General features: G+C 42.7%; 2 protein-coding genes across 4 annotated transcripts in view; one reads left to right on the top strand and one right to left on the bottom strand.

Moving 5' to 3' along the window:
* Positions 1-23,455, top strand: part of ncam1a (neural cell adhesion molecule 1a) — a 308,108-nt gene that overhangs the window by 251,817 nt on the left and 32,836 nt on the right. For all 3 annotated transcript variants that reach the window (XM_080780875.1, XM_080780876.1, XM_080780877.1), the window contains exons 9-13: positions 3,306-3,456; positions 5,166-5,350; positions 6,579-6,675; positions 7,064-7,231; positions 10,395-10,520. In XM_080780875.1, coding sequence (XP_080637001.1) covers positions 3,306-3,456; positions 5,166-5,350; positions 6,579-6,675; positions 7,064-7,231; positions 10,395-10,520 — 727 coding nt within the window. The remainder of the gene's footprint in view (positions 1-3,305; positions 3,457-5,165; positions 5,351-6,578; positions 6,676-7,063; positions 7,232-10,394; positions 10,521-23,455) is intronic.
* The window catches only part of cyb5d2 (cytochrome b5 domain containing 2), a 592,339-nt gene that overhangs the window by 175,309 nt on the left and 393,575 nt on the right, over positions 1-23,455 (bottom strand). The gene's annotated exons all lie outside the window — the stretch shown is intronic.

Consider the following 23,455-nt stretch of genomic DNA (forward strand, 5'->3'; position numbering starts at 1 on the left):
TCTGCCAGTCCATTATTACTCTAACTATACCTTTCTAGTCTAGTCTGCCAGTCCATTATTACTCTAACTATACCTTTGCCTTAAACCATTGCCTTTAACAAGTGAAATGAGGCGCTTTGATCTATGTTTCTGATGTATCTTCTGTTCTGGTATGAGCCTGTATTCAATCTTCAATCCCAGAACTGATTTTAGTGGATGAAAGCTACTAGACTGCCAGTCAATTATTATTTGACTACTATACCTGAAATGGGCTGTATGCACAAAAACGGCATTTTGGAAAGAACTTTGGCCACTTCCCTACTTCCTTCACAGGTGTTACCGCTGATACTAATGATGGTGTTGGCATCAAAGTGTACTTAAAGTACCAAAAGTAAAAGTACTCAAGTACTTCAAGTTTTCATATGTATAAAAATCTTTTGAAAATTGCCGATCTACAAGCTCACAATGCGTCGCATCGCAACATATTGTGAACACAATGATGCCAACCTACAGACAGACGTAACAATTTTCAACCTGGCATCACTGTCAAACAGAAAAGTAAAAATGGGGCATTCAACTATGAACATAAATAACTAAATAAAAATACTAAGTTAGAGAAATATGGAGAAATATGGTTTCTGCCCAACAGCGACAGTACTGTATGCTGATTTTGCTATTTAGATCTAGAGGCCAGTTGGAAGTCTATTGCTGTACTTGCTGTCCTAGATCCACTGTAACACATTCTTCCTCCCAGACGAGTGTACAAGTACAGGATTGCTTCTGAGGAGAGGCACTACGCTGGTGATTCTCTGTGATCACTGCTGTGTCTTTCTCTTTAAATGAGCTGGAAGGAGACTCTGAGGAGGACGAGCACTTTGTTTATCTGAAGGAATACAAGAAACAACCATCAGCTCTTGATTGTGATAAATGAACGCAATCGCATAACCAAAAGGTGTACAAATGGAACCAAATAAGGGTTCATTTGTACACTATCTGAGTCATGAACCCAAATGCAGACTCAAACACAAGGATGGAAAGAAAAAAAGCTAAGTTTTATTGCCAGCCCAGAGAACAAACAAAAAGGCAAAACAACGAATAGGCAAACCTTAAGGCTAAAGGCTTAGGCTGGTAGAGCAGGCGAGGCGAGGTCCAGGGAAGCCATACAAACAGGACGGGCATCAACCAGTTTCTGGTTTCAGAGAAAGCACAACACGTCAGGGATCAGACAGAGATGGAGAACAGGGCAGAGCTTATATATCGGCGCAGCTGAGGAGGCACCAAGCCTCCAACTAGCCGCCACATCCCCGTCTCTAGTCCCCTAGTCTTTCCCTCATGGGTCTTGTGAACGGAAGCTCTGATCATGAGCAAGCCACAAAGCGGAAGTCAAGCCTCCTCCCCACTTCGGTTTCGTCTTTAAATTGATCCTAAAATAAATAGAAATCATCTGAGCATTTAGCTTTCGTGAACGGAAATGCCAGCTTCCTTACTCTGATTTTTGTTGCATTGAAAACGCAGGGGTGCATTTCATAAACTTAATGGCAAGACGGCCGCCGTGTGAATATGAGCAAATGGTTCATTTTCCACTCTTTTTACACGATTGCAGTAAAATGCTCTCTTTAATAAAGGTACGCAATATAGCTCCCCTCAATTCCAAGGGCAGGGAGAAAAAAAGAGATATTATTAGAGAACCAGAAGTACTATATTCATTCAGCATAGCCTGCTGGTGGCAGATTATTAGGTTTACAGTAGGTTCAGGATCAAGTCAAAATCTGCATAATGTGCTGCGTTTGTGGACTGGAAACCTATTGGCATAAATCAGTGGTTTTCAACCCTTTTCATGTCAAGGCCCATTATTTATTGTGCATTTGAGCCACGGACCACCATTTGATGAGATTTAGCCTAAATTGAGCCTTATGTTTGTTATCGTTAACTCTTGAGAGCATAAAAGAGCATTTTACGCACTCAAGAGTTAAAGATCCATTTGGTTACCAACTCTCTGTCATAAATGGCAGGCTGCTACAGGTCGTAAGGACATTTACCATACATGCACAACCCACATATTGTACACGATAGGCGAGGGAGAAAATCAATGGCTAGTCGGAATATGAGAGGCTACATTAGTCTTAAAGATTGTGAGGCAGTCTGGCAGTAACCTGCCACTGTTTGAGCGCATCATTTTCACACATGCATGCATATAATGGCATATCATTAATGCTTGAACTATAACATTCTAACGGCTACATGGCACATTGATGACTAGTTATGCAAGCCTCATTTCAGCTTTAAAGTTCTTATAGATCACGATGGCTCATGAGGTTATACTGTACTTGCATGTATGCAGTGACCCATCATACTCTGGATTTACGCTGACATTAAACTATCCGCAGTTGGTATAAGATATGATATGATAAGATAAGCTTTATTTGATCCTGCAGAGAAGTTCAGGTGTCATGTAGAAGACTAGAACACTAGACATTGGGTCTCTGAATGAGTTACCGTATGTACATTCTACTAATAAATATAAATATATCAACAGTGAAGGATATCCACCCGTACCATGACCATTTGTTAGTTTTATTAGACGTTAGTGAGATTAAATAAATTGCAAAGAGTGACTAAAATCTGCCCGTATACGGTACACCTCTACACATAATTCCATGATGATGGTGTTCTTCTCCATTAACCTTCTCCCTGTTTATAATAGTTTAGCATCGCAAACCCCTGGTTGTGTCATTGTCATCTGGTAAGATTAATGCTGCCCTTTGAAAATGTTCCAGGATCCTGCTTCAGATCTCCAGTAAACGGAGCAGAAATGTGCTTTTTCCCCAAAAATCTGTATTCTCCAGCGCAGAGGATGCTGTTCGATCATTTGCATAACATGAATTACGACGTGTCTACAAAGTTACAGCACTGCAATATTAATAGAGAATGCTAGTCACTGCATTTCCCTAGCGGTGTTTCTTTAGAACCTATTGTGTCCCCCTTATAAGTTATGTGACAACTAGTGTTGCTCGACTAAAAGTATCTTCTCTTTTGTGCAGGAAAAGCTTGGCGTTCTCAACTGGAATTATCTCTGATACGTTAACATGTTGATCTGAATAGTCAAATCAACACACTAGTGTTCTCTTTGTCTCTCAGTGTGCAAGTGTTTCTCTCATGTTAAAACCATTGTTATCGTTGTTTTTCCTGAGAGTGATTACAACGTGCAAATGTCTGTATCAACACAATGATGGCGCCTCGGTATGCTGACAGGTGCACAAAAGCCGATGGCTTTAATAATGGGAGCATCAGATTGTGAACTGCAATGGTTTCCGTCTTCTTCACAGAGCCTTGATGGAAATGTTGTGGTCCGCAGCCATGCCCGAGTGTCCTCTCTTACCCTGAAGTATGTCCAGTTCACCGACGCCGGCCAGTATCTCTGCACGGCCCGTAACTCCATTGGCCAGGACATCCAACCCATGTACCTGGAAGTCCGCTGTAAGTCCCTCAAGACTGCCTAACTCTCTTTGAAAAGTGTCTCTCTCTCTTTCTCTTATTCTTCTCTTTTTGCGTTCCCATATAGGGACTCAGCTGATGCTGCTATGCAAATTACAGCTCATGTTATCTTTGTTCATCACCGCCTGAACCGTACACAAAGATTTCTCCCACTATAGTCTGAAGAATGAAGAAATGTTTTCAATTGACATTTCAGGTTATGCAGTAGGTTGAAGGTAGTTTTCTATCCAGATTGCACAGGGAATTCATGCTGTTGTCTTGTCTTGTTTTTTCTTACAAGCGTTTTAAAAGCTTTGCAGGCACAGTCTCAGAAAGCTTCACACCAAAGTTGTTACCTCAATATGAAGGAGAGAGAAAGATAGTGCTAAATAACACCCAATTCGATTAATGTCCCCTGCCCTCAGTACACAGAAAATGAGCTACTAACAAGATAGAATAATAATGCACAGTTGATGTTGTTGTTGTTGGCATTGCAGTTAGCTGCAGTAATCAGTGGGTATAGGGCTGCTGATTCAATGTAAACAATGTAAAAGTATAATTCCCGATAAGAAAAGGTTATTTTTCTCTCGAGCAAATCTGCTCTATCTATTCTGCACTGTCCTATGCTCACTATCAACAATCCATACTGTCTCTATAAATATGAGCTGGTCCTATCTTAATGTATCAAATAATACCATTATTACTGTGTCCTGTTCCTGGGTTTTATTGGGCTGGGTAGTAAAGTGTCAATGCCTCTCCATTTTGGTGTGCAGTGTTTTTATAGCAGCTGGAGGTCTGTTTACCATGAGTATCTCATGAAAACAATGATTGTTTTCGCCCTCCACCCGAGAACCGCAGCAGAGAGGAGGGCAGAAAATCCATCTAGACTCTGCTGGGAGGCTGTTATGCTGGTCGATGAGACCAAAACGTGATAATGGAGGTTGTAAGAGCTGAACCGGGGGTGCAGGGGGACAGCAGTGGAATCTGTTTTTTGCCAGTGGTGTCCATCAGTCTCATCATCTGGGGCCTGTGGAGCCGTTAAGGTGTCCCAACCATGAGGACCTGCTAGCTCAGATCCTCAGAGTGTTTGGGGATTGTGCTGTGCTGGATTGTCTATAGAAGCTACTGTAAATGGAATTGGCATTGCACTTGCCAGCACAATTTGATCATTTAGGTCCTTAAAAACCATTGTTTCTCAAAATCAAAATGCACGGACATTTAAAGAAAATCAGTCTGCAGCATCCAGCAATTTACCTGTTGTGTTGAACAGTGTCAACCTTGAACTAGCCTCACGTAGGCAGATGATCAGAGATCTCCGCCTACTGATTATGTCGTGTCGTCTAAACAGCAGAAACAACCTCCGCCGACCGCTAACAAACCCACATAAATCACATCGCCGTCCCAATATGAAGGAACATCTGCACGCCTTTGCATCGGCAATGCATTCTTTTTTTTTTTTTTATCTACTATCTCTGATTTTTTTCCACCCGTTTCTATCAACAAAACATTGATTATGGGAAGAGATCTCGCCTGGCTAGTGGCTACGCGAAATCTTTGGCATACTGCTCTGAACCCTACATCTGTGCTCTCACACTAGTGCTCTTGTGTTGTCGACTAAACCATCCATTTTGTGTGTGTGTGTGTGTGTGTGTGTGTGTGTGTGTGTGTGTGTGTGTGTGTGTGTGTGTGTGTGTGTGTGCGCGCGCACACAGATGCTCCTAAGATCCAGGGCTCAGTGGCGGTGTACTCGTGGGAAGGGAACCCGGCCAACATTAGCTGCGAGGTGCTGGCCCATCCTGGTGCCTCAGTGCTGTGGTTCAGAGACGGCCTGCAGTTACCTGCTGTCAACACCACCAACATCAAGATCTACAATAGCCCTTCTGTCAGCAACCTAGAGGTTTGACGCCGTCACCTGTTCCCGTACCATGACTCAATGGGAAATTAGTCCGTTAATACCTGGGGGGGGGGGGGGATTGTGTTGTTGGGAGTGAAATATTGGCGTCTATCAAAAGCTTCAGAAGAATACGCTTATTCTAGCCGGCTGTCTCTAGTGAGGTGCTCCTGCACAACTCCAATTGACTTCTTGAGTCAGTAAGTAAATGTATTCAGATCAATCTAACGCCTCATGGACGTTCTTGGCAATACTCACCAGAGCCCGCTTAGATACATCTTACATGGCATGCTCACACTTTCACCTCAGCACCATTATCCATCCCAGGATAATGACACTTATTAGCTTCACTCATTAATACATTAGTGAGCCAAGTGCCACTTTGCCAGCTGTTATGAATGACAAAGGTATATTGGTACAGTGTGACAAATCTATGTGTATCTACTGTTCTACTACTACTACTATCAAAAGCGCTATAGTATGTTTTATTTCTAATAATAATCCTAAAATAATAATAGTGTCACCTTTAGTTGTTGTTGGGGTATTAGCCAAGTAAATTTGCACATACTGTACATAGAATTCAGCTGCCATTAATACAGTGCACAGGGAAAAGCAAGAGTAAGTACAACTGATGGACAAAACAAGGTTTATTCAACGTTCGTGGTGATCCTTTGTTGTGTCACAACACACACTCCTAAGTAACATAAGTAACATCCGGTCGCAGGTTTTATTGGCTCCTTTAAAATAAGGGTCAAACGGGGTGAATTAATATAATAATACGGGTGAATTAATTAATTAATCCTGGCGGCCAGACGGTTAATGAGCACCTATAGTACAATCACAGCCAGATGGCAATTAATGAATGGAGCGAGATAACACACTCTACTGTGTATATACAGTGGGCACAGAGTGTAACATTCAGAATGCCGAGCTGAGCCAGAGGACTTTGTTTGTTGCGAGAAAGCCCTGCCGAAGCCAAAGAAACGTTCACCTTTGACTTTGTTTGTATAGTATGCTCATGCTGCCAACTTAAGTGTCATGCTCACAGACACTTACTTGAGCTGAGGTCAAACCGGTGACCTCCACGAATCCCAGACATCCTCTCTCTGCCCACGCAGCATATTTTCAGTATGGTCCATGATATTATTCATTCAGTGGTCCTCTTCGTGTTTATTTTCAGTATGGTCCATGATATTATTCATTCAGTGGTCCTCTTTGTGTTTACATTTCTCAGATCACTCCAGAGTCCCAGAATGACTTTGGAAGCTACAACTGCACGGCAACCAACGCCATCGGCTCCGAATCCAAGGAATTTGTTTTTATCCAAGCAGGTTTGCAATCAGAAAATTTCACTTCTTTTACTCTTAAAATAAATATTTATATTACAATATTATTAAGTATGTGCACGTAAAATTGTATATTGCGATCAAGCTGTTGGGAACCAAATGGACTCTTGTGGGTCTGTAACTCAGAACATTTACAAATGGAATAGACCCCTGCAGGTCCATTTAGTTCCATGTCTACGTTCTGAGATAAATGAACACTGAGGATTTTTGTGTAGATTGGCATTATATATATATATATATATAATATATATATATATATATATATATATATATCAAAATGCAGATTTTTGACCGACATCACAGTATAGTGAGATTTGAAGCTCTGAATGTGTAAAGAAAAATGCTGAAAATGGTCAAAATGGTGTTTTGGTAGAGGTGCCGTCGTCGCCCGCCATCGAGCGCGTGGAGCCCTTCTCCAGCACGGTGGTGGTGGAGTTCGAGGAGCCAGACTCCAGCGGTGGGGTGCCCGTTCTCAAGTACAAGGCTGACTGGCGCCAGCCTGGCAAAGAGTGGGCTGGCCGGGAGTACGAGGCTGAGGATGGTGAGACACGCGCACACACACACACGCACGCACGCACGCACACAGCATGCTACTTAACTTTATACACATTCAGACATTGAGATGACGTCGCCATCCTGTGAGCAGCTAATCACAAACAACAACAACAATGGTATACCTTATTATGGTATTACCACGGCATAAACAGCCACGGTATATTGATACCTGAGATTTCCGAGCTGGTGGTATTTATGTATTTATTTGTTTGTTTGTTTTATGTGCCTGTGACGTGCAACTCCACTCGCACGAGTCGCGAGTGGTATTATAAAACATTTAAATTATTTTGATTGTTATCTCTCCTAATGGTACCAACATCAAAACAGCATGGAATTGTGGACAAAAAAAATAAAGTTTTGGGCCGAAGCCAAATAAATAATGGGCCTTTATACGAAAAGGGTTGAAAAGCACTGCTCTAGCACCACCCTGGACCACCCTGGGGCCAAAACCACTGCTCTAGCACCACCCTGGACCACCCTGGGGCCAAAACCACTGCTCTAGCACCACCCTGGGGCCAAAACCACTGCTCTAGCACCACCCTGGGGCCAAAACCACTGCTCTAGCACCACCCTGGGGCCAAAATGCTGCTGTCATTCATGCGTTCAAGCCATTATTGTATGTTTTTGTAGTCGCTGTCAGTGTTTGGAGAGTGTCTAAATATTTTATCATCTATATCAATATTTTATCACGAAACGCCACAGGAGAGTTAATCGAAAATTATTGTAGGGATGTTTTTCTTTTTTTGTTTGTTTGTGTGTTTTTTTATTTAAATGTATCTTCACATGCATTTTGTCCTCCACTTCTCTAAACCACAGTTACAGTATCATTGTAGAGAAGTGCTGCTATTACAGTGTGCTTACGGACTGCATAAATAGGCGGCTGTATTTTCATAAGGAGAGTCGGAAGAGAGTGTGGGCTAAATTACCCCCTCAGTTTCATCATCCCATGGAGGGTTTGCGTCTGTCTGTCTGTCTGACGTAGACTGGGGCCAGGGCACGTAGACCGGGGCCAGGGCATATAGACCGGGGCCAGGGCACATAGACCGAGGCCAGGGCACATAGACCGGGGCCAGGGCATATAGACCGAGGTCAGGGCATATAGACTGGGGCCAGGGCATATAGACAGAGGCCAGGGCATATAGACCGAGGCCAGGGCATATAGACCGAGGCCAGGGCACATAGACCGAGGCCAGGGCACATAGACCGAGGCCAGGGCACGTAGACCGAGGCCAGGGCATATAGACCGAGGCCAGGGCCAGGGCATATAGACCGAGGTCAGGGCATATAGACCGAGGCCAGGGCACATAGACCGAGGCCAGGGCCAGGGCATATAGACCGAGGCCAGGGCATATAGACTGAGGCCAGGGCACATAGACTGAGGCCAGGGCACGTAGACTGAGGCCAGGGCATATAGACTGAGGCCAGGGCATATAGACTGAGGCCAGGGCATATAGACCGAGGCCAGGGCATATAGACTGAGGCCAGGGCACATAGACTGAGGCCAGGGCATATAGACTGAGGCCAGGGCACATAGACTGAGGCCAGGGCATATAGACCGAGGCCAGGGCATATAGACCGAGGCCAGGGCACGTAGACCGAGGCCAGGGCACGTAGACCGAGGCCAGGGCATATAGACCGGGGCCAGGGCACGTAGACCGAGGCCAGGGCACGTAGACCGAGGCCAGGGCACGTAGACCGGGGCCAGGGCCAGGGCATATAGACCGAGGCCAGGGCATATAGACCGAGGCCAGGGCACGTAGACCGAGGCCAGGGCCAGGGCATATAGACCGAGGCCAGGGCATATAGACCGAGGCCAGGGCATATAGACCGAGGCCAGGGCACGTAGACAGAGGCCAGGGCCAGGGCATATAGACCGAGGCCAGGGCATATAGACCGAGGCCAGGGCACGTAGACCGAGGCCAGGGCACGTAGACCGAGGCCAGGGCACGTAGACCGAGGCCATGGCACGTAGACCGGGGCCAGGGCATATAGACCAAGGCCCTTCGGTTTTCCCAGACAGTCTCCAAGTACTCTGCTATGGCCGCCGCCATAGCGACTGTACATATACACGTATAGGTTTCATGACTGCTAATTTAGATTGATGAGCGGAATCTTAAAAGTAATTGGTTTGCTCCCGTTAATTAATATTAATTTGTATACAGCCGTTAACATTTATTGCAAACGCAAAGCAGTTCATGCGTACAAAATCTGAGCATTATTTAAAGGTCCTCTATTTGCAGAGCTTGAATTCACTGCCATTGTGATACTGTAGGTAGCCCGACTGCAAAATTATATTTGCCTAAAACACAAGAAGTGAATGTGACACATGGTGTGGCATTTACACCCCAATTAAGCTTATAGTTTCTCCAGACGTTCTATACTGACTACTGAGTGTGTTTAGCAAATGCTATACTATATTGTCATAACAAGTTTATTTTTCCTCCCTATTAAGACAGTAATCTGAAATGCGTGCCAGGGTTCTAATGAATCACACTGTGATTCTCCATTGTGGATTTCGGGAACCAAAAATTGTCCTCATCCATGAAATTGCGACTCGTTATATTGCATTGCAAAAATGTAAATGAAAATATCAGCCGCATTGCTCTTAATGAGAAAAGAAACTTGTAAATGATGGACCTCAGCAAAACAACAACACCATTCTGTGTGCTGTGCATTATTGTGCTAATATGCAAATGTAATTATCTACCCCAAAACTTCTTTCTTTGAATGCCACAACAGTTCTGCTGGACTTTTCAATGCTGTCTGGGATTACTTACTGCCATATTATGATCTGTTGTATCTCAAAACAAGCCAAACTGATTGTGATATTTTTGCTAGGTGATTACCGTATGAATTAACTTGCGTTTGTAAATGGAACTTTATGAAAACACACACACACACACACACATACTGCCAAAGCAAAAAACGAATCTATTTTGTTGAAGGCACATGTGGTCTTTACTAGTGAGTGAAGCCCCACAAAGGAACAAGGAAAACCTTGACCTTGCGGCCACTAACCTTGCCCTCATAGCCCACATGTCCATATATTTCAGTATGTTTGTGTGTCATATATGGTACAGTATGTGTCAGTCTTTTAGTTTGTGTGTCATATATGGCCTGTAACAACACTACCTTCCCTCCCCTGACAGGCTTGAGCATGATCACAATCATGGGCCTGAAGCCCGAGACCATCTATGAAATCAAGATGTCCGCTATTAATGGAAAAGGTGAAGGCGAGAGCTCCCCACCCACCATTTTCAAGACCGAGCCAGTCCGTAAGTACTCATTTCCCTGCTCCCCCGGTCACAATTTAGCAATTACTTTAATGCTTTGTCCTTAGTCCCCCCTGCCTCAGCCCAGAAGCTATCAACCCTCGGCACCTATTGTTTCCTGCACCAAAAGACCCCGACGCTTTCCCTTCCAGCTGCTGCACCAAGTTAACAGTCATTTATGATGCATTGTCAAGTTCATGACCACGACTTGTCTAATGATGTGTGTATAATGTGTGTGTGACCTGGGCCGCCGAACTTCTGTCATTTATGGATGTATCGGCGGCAGTATTTGCAGAGCGGTGTGCAGACTCCCATGCCTCCGCGCCTACCATTCTGCGAGAACACCGATTAGAGTCTGTGTGAAAGTATTGCTGCTTTCAATCAAAGTCCAAGTTAAGGTGGCTGTTTTCACATGACAACTCCACCACTGTAGCTATCCATTCCCATTATGAGATTTCCTCCTTTGAGTTGACATTATTTCCACACATACTGGCTGACAAGGCCTCTCTAGAAACTTGAGAAACAGATGTTCTACATTGCAATTGGGTATAGCTGGAGCATGCTGTATTCATGTGCCTCCTAAAACAGCAGGATTTCTCTTTAGCCAGCATCACTTTTTTTTGTTTTGTTTTTTTTGTCCGCACAACACGACATCATCAAGGCGCAGGTGACTTGATGCCGTTGATGTTTGTGGAATTAGCTGAGCCAGCTGTTTTTTGTGACGTGCAGCGTGTTGTTTGAGGTAGACGTAGTCCACTTAGTTTTAAGGCTTCTATCTATCTTGCTTTATCGTCCCTCTGCTTATTCAAAGTAGCATCCATTCCTTATAGCATCCTGCTTTATCTGCTGAGTTCCAAAGACACAGAGGGAGCCTTTGTTCTCGTCCTAAGTCAATTTAAATCAATACAACCTAGATTTGTACATTGAATTGATATAATTAGCTGTAACACCTAATGACCGTGGATACCTCAGAACTAAGTAGTACGTTTTATCACATAACCTTTCCTTGCCCTGGGCGAGGGCAACGATAAAAAGACTGAGAGATTGACAGCAATCAGCGCCAGCTAGAGTGCCAAGTAACTGTCACAGTGAGCTAGTGACAGGATGAACTTGGCGTGTCAAACACGGTCACCGCATTGACCAAGGTTATTTTATTGCTGTCTTTGTGTGGGGGGGCCTACCAGTAAATAAGGCTATGGCTATGTGTTAAACAAATCACCTCGCTAACCAACCTCTGACTGGTGTATCCATCCAGCCACAATGTTGGAAGCCCACATTTTAATATATGTATAGTATATTACAAACTTAAGTATTGGAATTATTACCTATACTAACTGCCTATCTCCATATTCAAAATGTTTTTATTAAAATTGTAATGCCTATTTGATCATCCGACAGCATCACACAAAAGCATCAAAAGTAGCAGATCGAAATGTGTCGCTGAAGTACATTTTAACAGGAAAGACGTTCTCCTGTTCGACCCGTGCACAGAGAGTAGAGATTCTTTAAGTTCTCCTGTTCGACCCGTGCACAGAGAGTAGAGATTCTTTAACAGGAAAGAAGTTCTCCTGTTCGACCCGTGCACAGAGAGTAGAGATTCTTTAACAGGAAAGACGTTCTCCTGTTCGACCCGTGCACAGAGAGTAGAGATTCTTTAACAGGAAAGAAGTTCTCCTGTTCGACCCGTGCACAGAGAGTAGAGATTCTTTAACAGGAAAGACGTTCTCCTGTTCGACCCGTGCACAGAGAGTAGAGATTCTTTAACAGGAAAGAAGTTCTCCTGTTCGACCCGTGCACAGAGAGTAGAGATTCTTTAACAGGAAAGACGTTCTCCTGTTCGACCCGTGCACAGAGAGTAGAGATTCTTTAACAGGAAAGACGTTCTCCTGTTCGACCCGTGCACAGAGAGTAGAGATTCTTTATAGACTAAACTTGAAAAGGAGAAGATCTTTTTATTCTCAGAGACGGAGTACAACCATGGCATAGAGCCATCCACTCCGGGGGCCCTCCGGCCTGGGAGAGTGACACACAAGATACGCTAGATCTGGTACTTTTGCTAAATTTGAGCTTGAATACTGTAAAGCAGTTGTTCTCAAACGTTTTAACTCAAGACCCAACATTGAAATGAGCTTTTTCCGGGACCCAAACTAGTGGAAATAGCAGATGTAGCTAATATATCTGCTATACACATCGTAGATGTAGAGAAGCTATTTTCACTACTTCAGGACATAAGTGCTTAATCATAAAGATAAAAAAGGTGATATTCCCGTGGCTTAGTGGGCCACAAACATGACTTGGACAGAGACGCCCTCTTTCACTGTATTATATTTGATCTCATTGTCTGCTTCTTCTGTTTTTGTTTTGATTTGTTTTGTTCTTTCCGTCATTTTTCCATCTGTTATGTTTTCCATTGGATTTCACAGTGGTTACTTATCCAAGTAAGTTGTCCTACTTTGGGTTGGATGACATTCTCTGAATGATAATTTTATTTTAATGCCGGTGGGAGGGGCCCGGGGACAGGCGGAGTGCCTGGTTCCCCGGGGGTGGGGATCATGGTTCATGGTTATTGTGGTTATATGGTTATATGTCTTTATATTATTTGATCTTACATGCTCAAACAACATCTTTCTTTGGAAAAATATGTATGTTTCTGATCATACCGTAGCATTCACTCAGTGTCTCTTGTCTCATGAAACTTTCACAGACGGCATTCCTTTTCTTTATCCTAATGTGGATTCAGGTTGGTTTTGGTATAGTTTCATAAAGTCCTAGTCTAGCCAGTGTGTGACCTCAGTTCTAGCCTAAATCCTCCCTTCTTCTTTAGCTCTAGTCTGTATTCTCCCCCACAGAGGCGTCATTCCAGAAAGGAAAAAAAGAAATACACCACCACCTCTGGCTGAGCTGCAGTTGCTCAGTGTGAATGGCCCTTTAGTCTGCTCAACAGTGCCACTTTAGGTCAACCAGCGACCAGCGGTAATGCAGCTGTTCCTACTCTTAGTCATTGGAGCCATTAGGCACAGCACTGTTCAGCAGTGCCACTTCAGGTCACTGCAGCTGTTCCTACTCAGACATACAGACTGTATGGTCATGTGGATGACTGCATATGGGTCAGAGGAAACAAAAAATAAAGGGACCCATAAAAATGTGTCCGCGACCCACAAATGGGTCCCGACCCACTGTTTAGGAACCAGTGCTCTATAGTTCTAGTTTATTAAACAGAATTTAAGGTTAAATGTGAACACTAGGGGGTGGCAAGTGCCATCCCCAGGGAACCCCAAATGACGCCCCTGTATCCCCACTCCATGTAGCAGCAGTATTACCCAGCAAAAAAAACATTCATTCAAGCATTTTTTGCCAGATATTGTGTGGCACTGTGGCTGACACAATATTCAGCCTTATTCACCAGTAAAAGAAAGGTACAGAAACAAAGTCACACCCAAGCTGAGCAGAAAGATTCAGGACGTGTGTGTGTGCGTGTGTGCGTGCGTGCGTCGGCATCTGTGCTAACCTACATGCTACTTTGTGTTGCACGCACATTCAGCAAAAAGGTCAGCATCAATGTAGCTGTGGGCGATTGTTCAGAGTGCACATTCTTAAAATGGCTTTATAACCTTTGTGAGCGGCTCTTGGACACTGTGTGTGTGTGTGTGTGTGTGTGTGTGTGTGTGTGTGTGTGTGTGTGTGTGTGTGTGTGTGTGTGTGTGTGTGTGTGTGTGTGTGTGTGTGTGTGTGTGTGTGTGTGTGTGTGTGTGTGTGTGTGTGTGCATTTGGCTTTGATATGGTATTGGGAACCTGCTTTAGTTCTGCTCATTGTGTGCAGTGGTTCAACTGGGTCATCTTTGTGCAACAATCACACAGAGCACTGAATATATCCTACAGGTATAGCGCTGATCCTTCCTTCCTGGAATGCTTGAGCAGCACATAATCCCTTGTGATATTTAAACGTTTCAGATTATTCATTTTATTTTTAGACCTCACTGACACAACAACACGTATAGGCTACATGCAGTGCCTCCGAGGAGTGCGTACTCTACTGTATATTTGACGGCATGTACGGTAGAATCACTTCCTCCGATAGCATTATTTTATATTTTCAAAAACGGCCCTCAAAAACATGAGGGCCGTTGCAAATTAAGCATTAAATGGTGCATTTTTAATATAGCGCCTTTATCCAAGGCGCTTTACATATAGTGCATTACATTCACCCATTCACACCCATTCATACACTGATTGCGGCGGAAGCCATGCAAGGTACCAGCCAGCACATCAGGAGCAATTTGGGGTTCAGTGTCTTGCCCAAGGACACTTTGACATGTAGACAGGAGGAGCCGGGATTCGAACCGCCAACCCATGGATCATTGGATGACCTGCTCTACCTCCTGAGCCACAGTCTCTCAAGTATTACAGTTAGTTCAGTAATTATACAGTATGTATTTCCCTAACCAAGGAGTGTGGCTATTAACCACAACTGTGACCTCCAGGAATTTCGAAATGAAAAAAAGAAACGTGCATCAAAAATGATGCATGCATTATTACATCCAGACAGAGTGTGTGTGTGTGTGTGTGTGTGTGTGTGTGTGTGTGTGTGTGTGTGTGTGTGTGTGTGTGTGTGTGTGTGTGTGTGTGTGTGTGTGTGTGTGTGTGTGTGTGTGTGTGTGTGTGTGTGTGTGTGTGTGTGTGTGTGTGTGTGTGTGTGTGTGTGTGTGTGTGTGTGTGTGTGTGTGTGTGTGTGTGTGCTGTCGATCAGCCCTCATGATGGAAGGAGGAAATCATTTCCACAAAGGCTGCTGAACTGATTTGTCTTTCTGATCCGCAGACAGTGGCTCCATCTTGTTTCAGGGGGGTTAAGCTTATCATTGAGCTCCTAGCCTCTCACCATGTTTTCACCATCTTTCAGTTTCATCAGAGACACCAACCCCCATTCCTACAACCACTACCAGTATCACCCTTAGTGAGTATGCCAGTCCAAGCAGTGTGTAGTGTGTCTCGAATCCCCCCCCCACCACCTCCCTATCCCCCCCACCCTATCGAACCCCAATCTCTCTCCCCCCCCCCCCCCCCCTTCCTTCCTTGCCTGCCTGGCCTCACTTTAGCTTTAGATCTCTGGTTCTCAATGTCTGGTACGGGGACCACCAGGGGTCCAACTGACCCTTGTGGGGTCTATATAACCAAAATAGAGCCCAATCTATACACTATAAAATCATCAGTGTTTATTGGACTCAGAGAGCGGTACAAATGGTTCCATTTGTACTCTTTCAGCGTTAAAACCCCCATAAGGGTCTCATTTGAACCCCTGGTGGTCCCCGGGACTAGACATTGAGAACCAGCGGTTTAGATTGACATTACCACTGGCACGGCTTCTAGAAAAGCAGCTGTTAATCTACTCTAGTTAGACACATTACTAAAGTGTACTGTTGGCTAGAGGATAAAGCAGTCAATATGCTGGCTTTCCTAGCCATCAGGAACCGTCATAGAACACGTTTGCAGTGCACTAACATCAAGGACATAAATCCTCCTCTTCTAAGTAGCTTGACAAAATACTGGACGAAGTAATGGATGGAGCTCAGCGTGCATGCACATAGATGAATAAATAATAGCCAGCAGGACCACGGTGCCAGTGTTAAAGAGCCCCCTGTTTGTCGTGTGCTTAATTTGGAATGGTTTTGTTGAAGCCGCTTATTAATTTTGACGAGTGCATAATAATTGGCAGCATGCCGGGTCAGTCTGATGCATGTGCTGTGTTACTGTTTACTGTACAAATAAAGAAAGAAAGAAGGAGGATTTTAATAAGACTGTGTCTGTTGTCTCGCCTCGCCTATGAGGACGAGCTTTAGTCTCCACATCCGTTCCTGTCCATCTCAGCCTCTCTCTCTCTCTCTGCCATCCACACGTATCACCTATAGTTAATGCTCAGAACATATCCGTTGGTAGTTATACTGTACGACCCCTCACCTTAACAATGTCTCTCGCCTCGTGTGGTACGCTTCCAGAGTTTACAGTACAGGATATATCAAAGTAATTTGAACATATCAAAGCATCTGTCATGTGTGCACCTGTGCCGATGGAGAAACGAGTCTGCTGTTGCTGCTGCTGACAGCAAGGCAGGCGGCAGCTAGATGCGTGTCTGGTTAGTGGGATTATCATGACAGAAAAGCATCAAGTGAGAGAACGGTGTCTGATTTGTGGCGTTGTTGTATAGGGTGGAGCACCGCGCTTCTCGTCAGCTCTGGGCAGATTCCTGATCGTGACATGACGCCCCAAACTGTGGTTAACAAAAGCTAACATCTGTACAAATACAGTATGTACACATGATGTTGCTGTAGCCACAGTGTACAGTGACAATTAGTATACGGCAGCTGCCACAACTACTGTTGCCATAGAAAGATGACATATTCACAGCAAAATGTGTATATTCACGTTGATTAAGATTTAAGAATCTTTAGTCTGATGCTTATAATTTATTATAAGTTGTTTATTGTGTAAGTTGCCTCCTTGAACTGGTACGATTACTACGTTTTAATGGCTCGATTCTGAATTGAAAGAAAGTGCACCATTTTATTAGTGTTACAGAATGGACATGCGCGCAGGCTTGGCAGGACAATAAAGGCCATTGCGAAATGGTTTATGTGACCTAATTGTCCCGGAAGGGCATATCTGGATGACTTCCAGCTCTGAGATGGCAACGACATCATGATAATTAATTTCAAGTGTAATTAACAACAAAGTCCTCTCTCTTTGAAACATTTTTTGTGTAACACCATTTTCATTTTGCCTTGTTGAGTGTTGTCGTGACAATTATTTGTCCTTGGGTAGATACAAACTGTGCATGAGTGTGCCTGACCACGCAATTCATGCATATTTATATGCTTTGATTTTTCTCTGTTGCTGCAATGTCCAAATAGGCATTTAATCTGACACGTGTCCAATTGTCCAGTGGCCATACTGTATTAGGGGCTGTGTACAGCAGTGCCATGCAGGGCCTTTCTGCCATATTGTCCAGTGGACATACAGTACTGTATTAGGGGCTGTGTACAGCAGTGTCCTGCAGGGCCTTTCTGCCATATTGTCCAGTGGACATACAGTACTGTATTAGGGGCTGTGTACAGCAGTGTCCTGCAGGGCCTTTCTGCCATATTGTCCAGTGGACATACTGTACTGTATTAGGGCCTTTCTGTCATATTGTCCAGTGGACATACAGTACTGTATTAGGGCCTTTCTGCCATATTGTCCAGTGGACATACAGTACTGTATTAGGGCCTTTCTGCCATATTGTCCAGTGGACATACAGTACTGTATTAGGGCCTTTCTGTCATATTGTCCAGTGGACATAACAGTACTGTATTAGGGCCTTTCTGCCATATTGTCCAGTGGACATACAGTACTGTATTAGGGGCTGTGTACAGCAGTGTCCTGCAGGGCCTTTCTGCTATGCAATGCTGTGGTAAAGAAGCACTACTATGAGCACTCGTCCTCCCAGCGCCATGCCTCATATTTATCGCTCTCGGCGGCTAGCCTTTATTTTTTTTATTTTTGGGGGGCAGTGCACTCTGTGGGGCTTGAGTAGAAAATTGTACATTTGAAGAGATGCGGGGGCCTTGAATAGACAATAGTACATTCGGAGAGATGCAGCACTCTCCAGTGTTACTTTTTTTCCAGGCCGACCTGCTGTGAGAAAAAGTATTTTATGCTAATGTTTACCGTTATCTATTTGCGATTTCGTTTTAGGCTATTTGTACAAATAAAGCGGCGATCAAACATGTGGTAGTGCTCTTTGTATTCATATTTCATATCACACACACACACAAAATATAACATGGAAATAAGAGGTTTCACAGCCCCTAAGACACTAACTTGCCTTTCACTGACATGGAATGGAGGAATGGATGATGAGCGCTCCATCTCACTGACATGAACAAACACTATAGTCACTCAAATTGCTTTTGATTTGTGGTAACACACAAGCCCTTGAATGTAACGTGCTTGGTGGGAGGCCTTTTGAGTACCGTAAGTATGAATGTCAGATTCATGACAAGGTTTTTGTATTCACAATTTCGTGTTGCTAATTTGATACCTTGAGAGCCCCTTTCAGTAGCAACTCTTTGACAATGGGCCTGGGTTTACATTAGACTACATTAGACATTATGGGGTATTCAGTAGCAACTCTTTGACAATGGGCCTGGGTTTACATTAGACTACATTAGACATTATGGGGTATTCAGTAGCAACTCTTTGACAATGGTCCTGGGTTTACATTAGACTACATTAGACATTATGGGGTATTCAGTAGCAACTCTTTGACAATGGGCCTGGGTTTACATTAGACTACATTAGACATTATGGGGTATTCAGTAGCAACTCTTTGACAATGGGCCTGGGTTTACATTAGACTACATTAGACATTATGGGGTATTCAGTAGCAACTCTTTGACAATGGGCCTGGGTTTACATTAGACTACATTAGACATTATGGGGTATTCAGTAGCAACTCTTTGACAATGGGCCTGGGTTTACATTAGACTACATTAGACATTATGGGGTATTCAGTAGCAACTCTTTGACAATGGGCCTGGGTTTACATTAGACTCCGCAACATTATGGGGTATGGTATCGGTTTTGTGCATTTCTGCAATAAGTGTCATTTGGATCCAGTGTCACAAATACTTTTATCCCAAAGTTGTCCATACCTGACTTGCTTTTCCCTAACGCTTCATGTGTACATAATGATGTTGTGTATCATGTTTAATGTTTGTACTTCCAGTACACCACAGTTCCCTCAGTGTTTTCTGTTTTCTTGTTTGTTTCTGTCATGTTGTTGCTTTTGTTGGCCCTGCCCTTTCACGATAAAAGCTCCAATCCTGGATTCTTTTAAAATACTGTTTCACTGTATAGTACATGATTTTATAAAGGGCTTAAAAAAAGATGCCACTCCAAAATGTATAGTGTTCGTTAAATACCAAGTACCAAATTCAGAAACGATTAAAAACACATCAATAGGGCGTAGGAAACGATTTGAGAGAGAATACAATTGGCTTCTTTCTTGGTAGAATATGGATCTAAGCCATAAAAGAAAGCAATCTAGATCTCAATCTGGATGCAATTTTGATAATAATTCTGGATGGGGCCAGTGTGCACATTTAAATACTTTTAATTTAATTATAATTATATAATTTTGTGTCATTATGTTTGTGGTTATAGGAAAACGTTTAATTACATGGATGCATGAAGCAATGCTGTATAGATTTGACTGTATCATATTTGCCAGAGTAGAAATGCAATTTGAAAACTGTCTAACATTAAAAATATATTTTATATTTTTAAATTTATATTTTAGCTATGTAAATGCTTCATGTATCTGATGCACATACAGTGATATGTGCATTCGTAAATCTGTTGTATCAATTCATGTTGTGTTCCTTTTGCTGTTTGTTCCCATTGTGTCCATAACATCCTTGTTTTGTGTGTATTACCCATGTTTATTTGTTTTAAAACAATGCTTCATATTTTCCCCATGTGAACCTACCCTCCTTACACCACTTTCCTTTCAACCAATCATGTGCGTGCGTATATGACTTTGTCATGTGGCTCTTGCATGGTGCTGATGATGCCGTCTCCGCTGGGTGAACAGAAGGTAATCTTTGTTTTTCGTTTTTTAAACTTAGTTTGGCCTCTTAGAGCTCAACACACTACATTAATCATTTTTTTTAAACATTACCAGATTAGATTTATTACATCTGACAGTTATGTTACAACCTTCAGCCACTACATTTTTCATCTAGATTAGTATATCGTATTATTATTATTATTATTATTACCCTTATTATTATTATTATTATTTTATTTGTATTTATTTTTTTGGTCAACCTGCATTTATGCTGCATACACATCTCCAACCATTACCGTTAATACACGCTTTAAGGTTTTTTTTCCACTAGATACAGAAAATCTGAAAATGAAAAGATCTTCCATTTCACCCATTAAAGAATAATGCTACAGTATGCATATTATCATAAGTACCAGTATGCATATTATCTCTTAGTGCCTCTACATAGATTTTCCGCAAATCTATGATTATATATATAATAATTATATATCACTAATATAATAATAATAACATAATAATTATATATATCATTATTATTATTAGTCTATATAAGTAGAATATTAGATGATTTAAGTTGGAGAAATGCAAATGTTTGACCCCTGAATCTCCACTGTCAAATTTATAAAGTAAGTTTTAGGGCAGGAGGCACCATTAGCACTTCAAAGTTATCAGATCACGCAGAAAGGCCTAACTTTACGCACATTTATTTGTATTTTTATTTTGAGTTTTAAGTTTACTTTACTTTATTTATCTGTTTTATTTCATTATTTCGGCAGCATTAAACGGCCACTGTTTGCAAACTGCATCGCACGCGCATCATCGTCGTTCTCGATTGCTCAAATCGACGGAGCAATTCGGGTTTTTTTCTCTCCTCCTTCAAACGAATTTCCATCCAGAATGACTTTATTAGTGAATGCACTAACTGAGCGATTCACCTGGAGTGAATGTACGCATGCACATTGGCGTTCCGCTGTCCATGTCACTTCCTGCCTCTTTTTACCGTGCATGTCTGTCCGTGTTGGACGTCTTGTGTTTCTGGGTGTGCCACCTTGCGCTACTTACTCATTATGCATTGTCTTGAAACTCATATTTCCATATAAGGCCTCCTGTTGATTTATCTGCTGTGACAATAACTTTATAATAGCCAATATTAAGTCTTCTACAACAGTGGTTCCCAAACTTTGTTATGTCAAGGACCCCCAAATGAACACTTATTTGCACGCGGACCCCCATTTGAGTTACAGACCGATAAGGGTCCATTTGGTTACAAACTAACATGTATCTGGGGACCACCTGGAACTCCCTCAAGGACCTCTGGGGGTCCCCGGACCCCACTCTGGGAACCACTGCTCTACAGTGAATGAATGTGCCATATGATTAAGTTAATTGATTTATAACAGTTATTGTCGCATCAGATGGAATTTAAGATCCAAATTAACCACTTGAACCCTGATGTCTCTATTCTGGGGATGGGAAATAGCAGATCTAGAAGCTTTGCGGTGTGTCGTGAGCTTGTAGATGCAGGGCTATCTTCTGCAAAGATATTTAGTATAGAGGGGAAAGAAACGTCTGGGGCCTAATCTAGACCCCTGGGGCACTCCGGTCATAATTATAGGGTTTAAGTGGTTAAGTTGCTGCAAAAAATATTAGAATCATTACATTATGAATAACAGCTGTGTGTGTGCGCGTGCGTGCGTGCGTGCATTTAAAAGTGCATGTTGAAAATCACTTCTGGTTGAACCTAACAACCTCTCTCTTCTCCTTCTTAGCATCAAGAACACCTAACCTACCTGTGATTGTACTGTATAATCTCTATTGCATTTTAACTCTGTACATGACAACACTGTACTGCAAATTCTTCACACTAACTCTGTTCTATTCGCTTCTAGCGTCATCCATGCTCACTCCGAATCTGAATGAATGAATGCACTTTTGCAGGAGAATGTTAAAAAATAATGAATCTACTCTGCATCAAGAGAAAGTGCCTTCAAGCATGTAAAATTAATTAACTGCAATCAATGGAAGTGGTGGATGAATTGTTACTGATTAAGGGGAAATGAACGTGTATGGGCCTTTTCACTTTTTAAAAGAAATGCATGCGAGAGAAATTGTGCTTTTAGAATGTGACACAGGTAATCTTTCCCCTGTTTATAACGCCTGAACTGGTAATGTCTTAAGAACTAATATATTTATGTCAAACTACTTTTATACAGGAATACAGACAGAAACAAATAATGATGTTCTTCAAGACTCAATGTTAACAGGGTGACATTCATGCAGCTAGCTATTAATGTCTCTAATGCAATGTGTAGAATATATTAACTGGAATGTACAAGTATCGATTATTGAACAACAAACAATGTTCAGTACTTTTGATCTCAAACCAATAAGCATTTCAAACAATAAAGCTCTTATAGTATCACATTACTAATAAAAGTTCTGGGCTTCAATATGCCATACTTCAGTTTGCGTTAATGGCATTTATAACGCTAACTGGGTGTAACCAATAGATATATGATTAATGAGCATTTGGTGATTAATCATCATCTCTCTAGCCTTTTGTGCTTTGCGATGGCATGATAGTAGGCTATATTCAGGAAAAACATCATTACACACACAAACACACTCGACACACATACTGTACACACACACACACACACACACACATACCTGCCATAAGCTGCAACGCGGCGACATGGCATCTCCCCGGACTATGTTAACGTTATTAAATGTAATGGAGTAACAACGTCCAATCAAGGCTTGCGGCCTCATTATCTCAGTGTCCCTCTCATTACTCTGGAGGAGTGCACAGCTAACGAGCAGCATAACACCTCAACAAACAGGTGCACGCACACTACTTCAAAGGGCGTCCGGCCGGCTACGCCACTGTCCTCTCAATCAAAACGCCACCCTTGAGACAACAATGGACAGAAAACATAATCGTGTCTGCGCTAGAGAACGTCCTCCACCGCGCTCTAATGAGATAGCTGTCCTTTTGATGAAAGACACGCTGTAGAAACAACGGCACAGCTGATGGGACCGCTAAATAATAATACCACCGCAGAGATTTGACTTTGGCTCTGTCATTTACTTAATTACCTAGCCATCAGGTATGATGCAATTGCACGCACACGTGTAAGCATGCATACACACACACACACACACACACACACACACACACACACACACACACACTGCAAAACCCCAGAGTTATTTTTAACCAGTCAATCCTGTTGATCTACAAAGGGACACCTTGTGAGCTTATGGATCGGATATTTTCCGATCCAAATTGTGCACAAATGTCTTGAAAACGTATAAGCATCTATACTGATGACAT

This window comes from Protomyctophum bolini (assembly GCF_963924005.1).
Source record: "Protomyctophum bolini genome assembly, chromosome: 13".
Lineage (NCBI taxonomy): Eukaryota > Metazoa > Chordata > Actinopteri > Myctophiformes > Myctophidae > Protomyctophum > Protomyctophum bolini.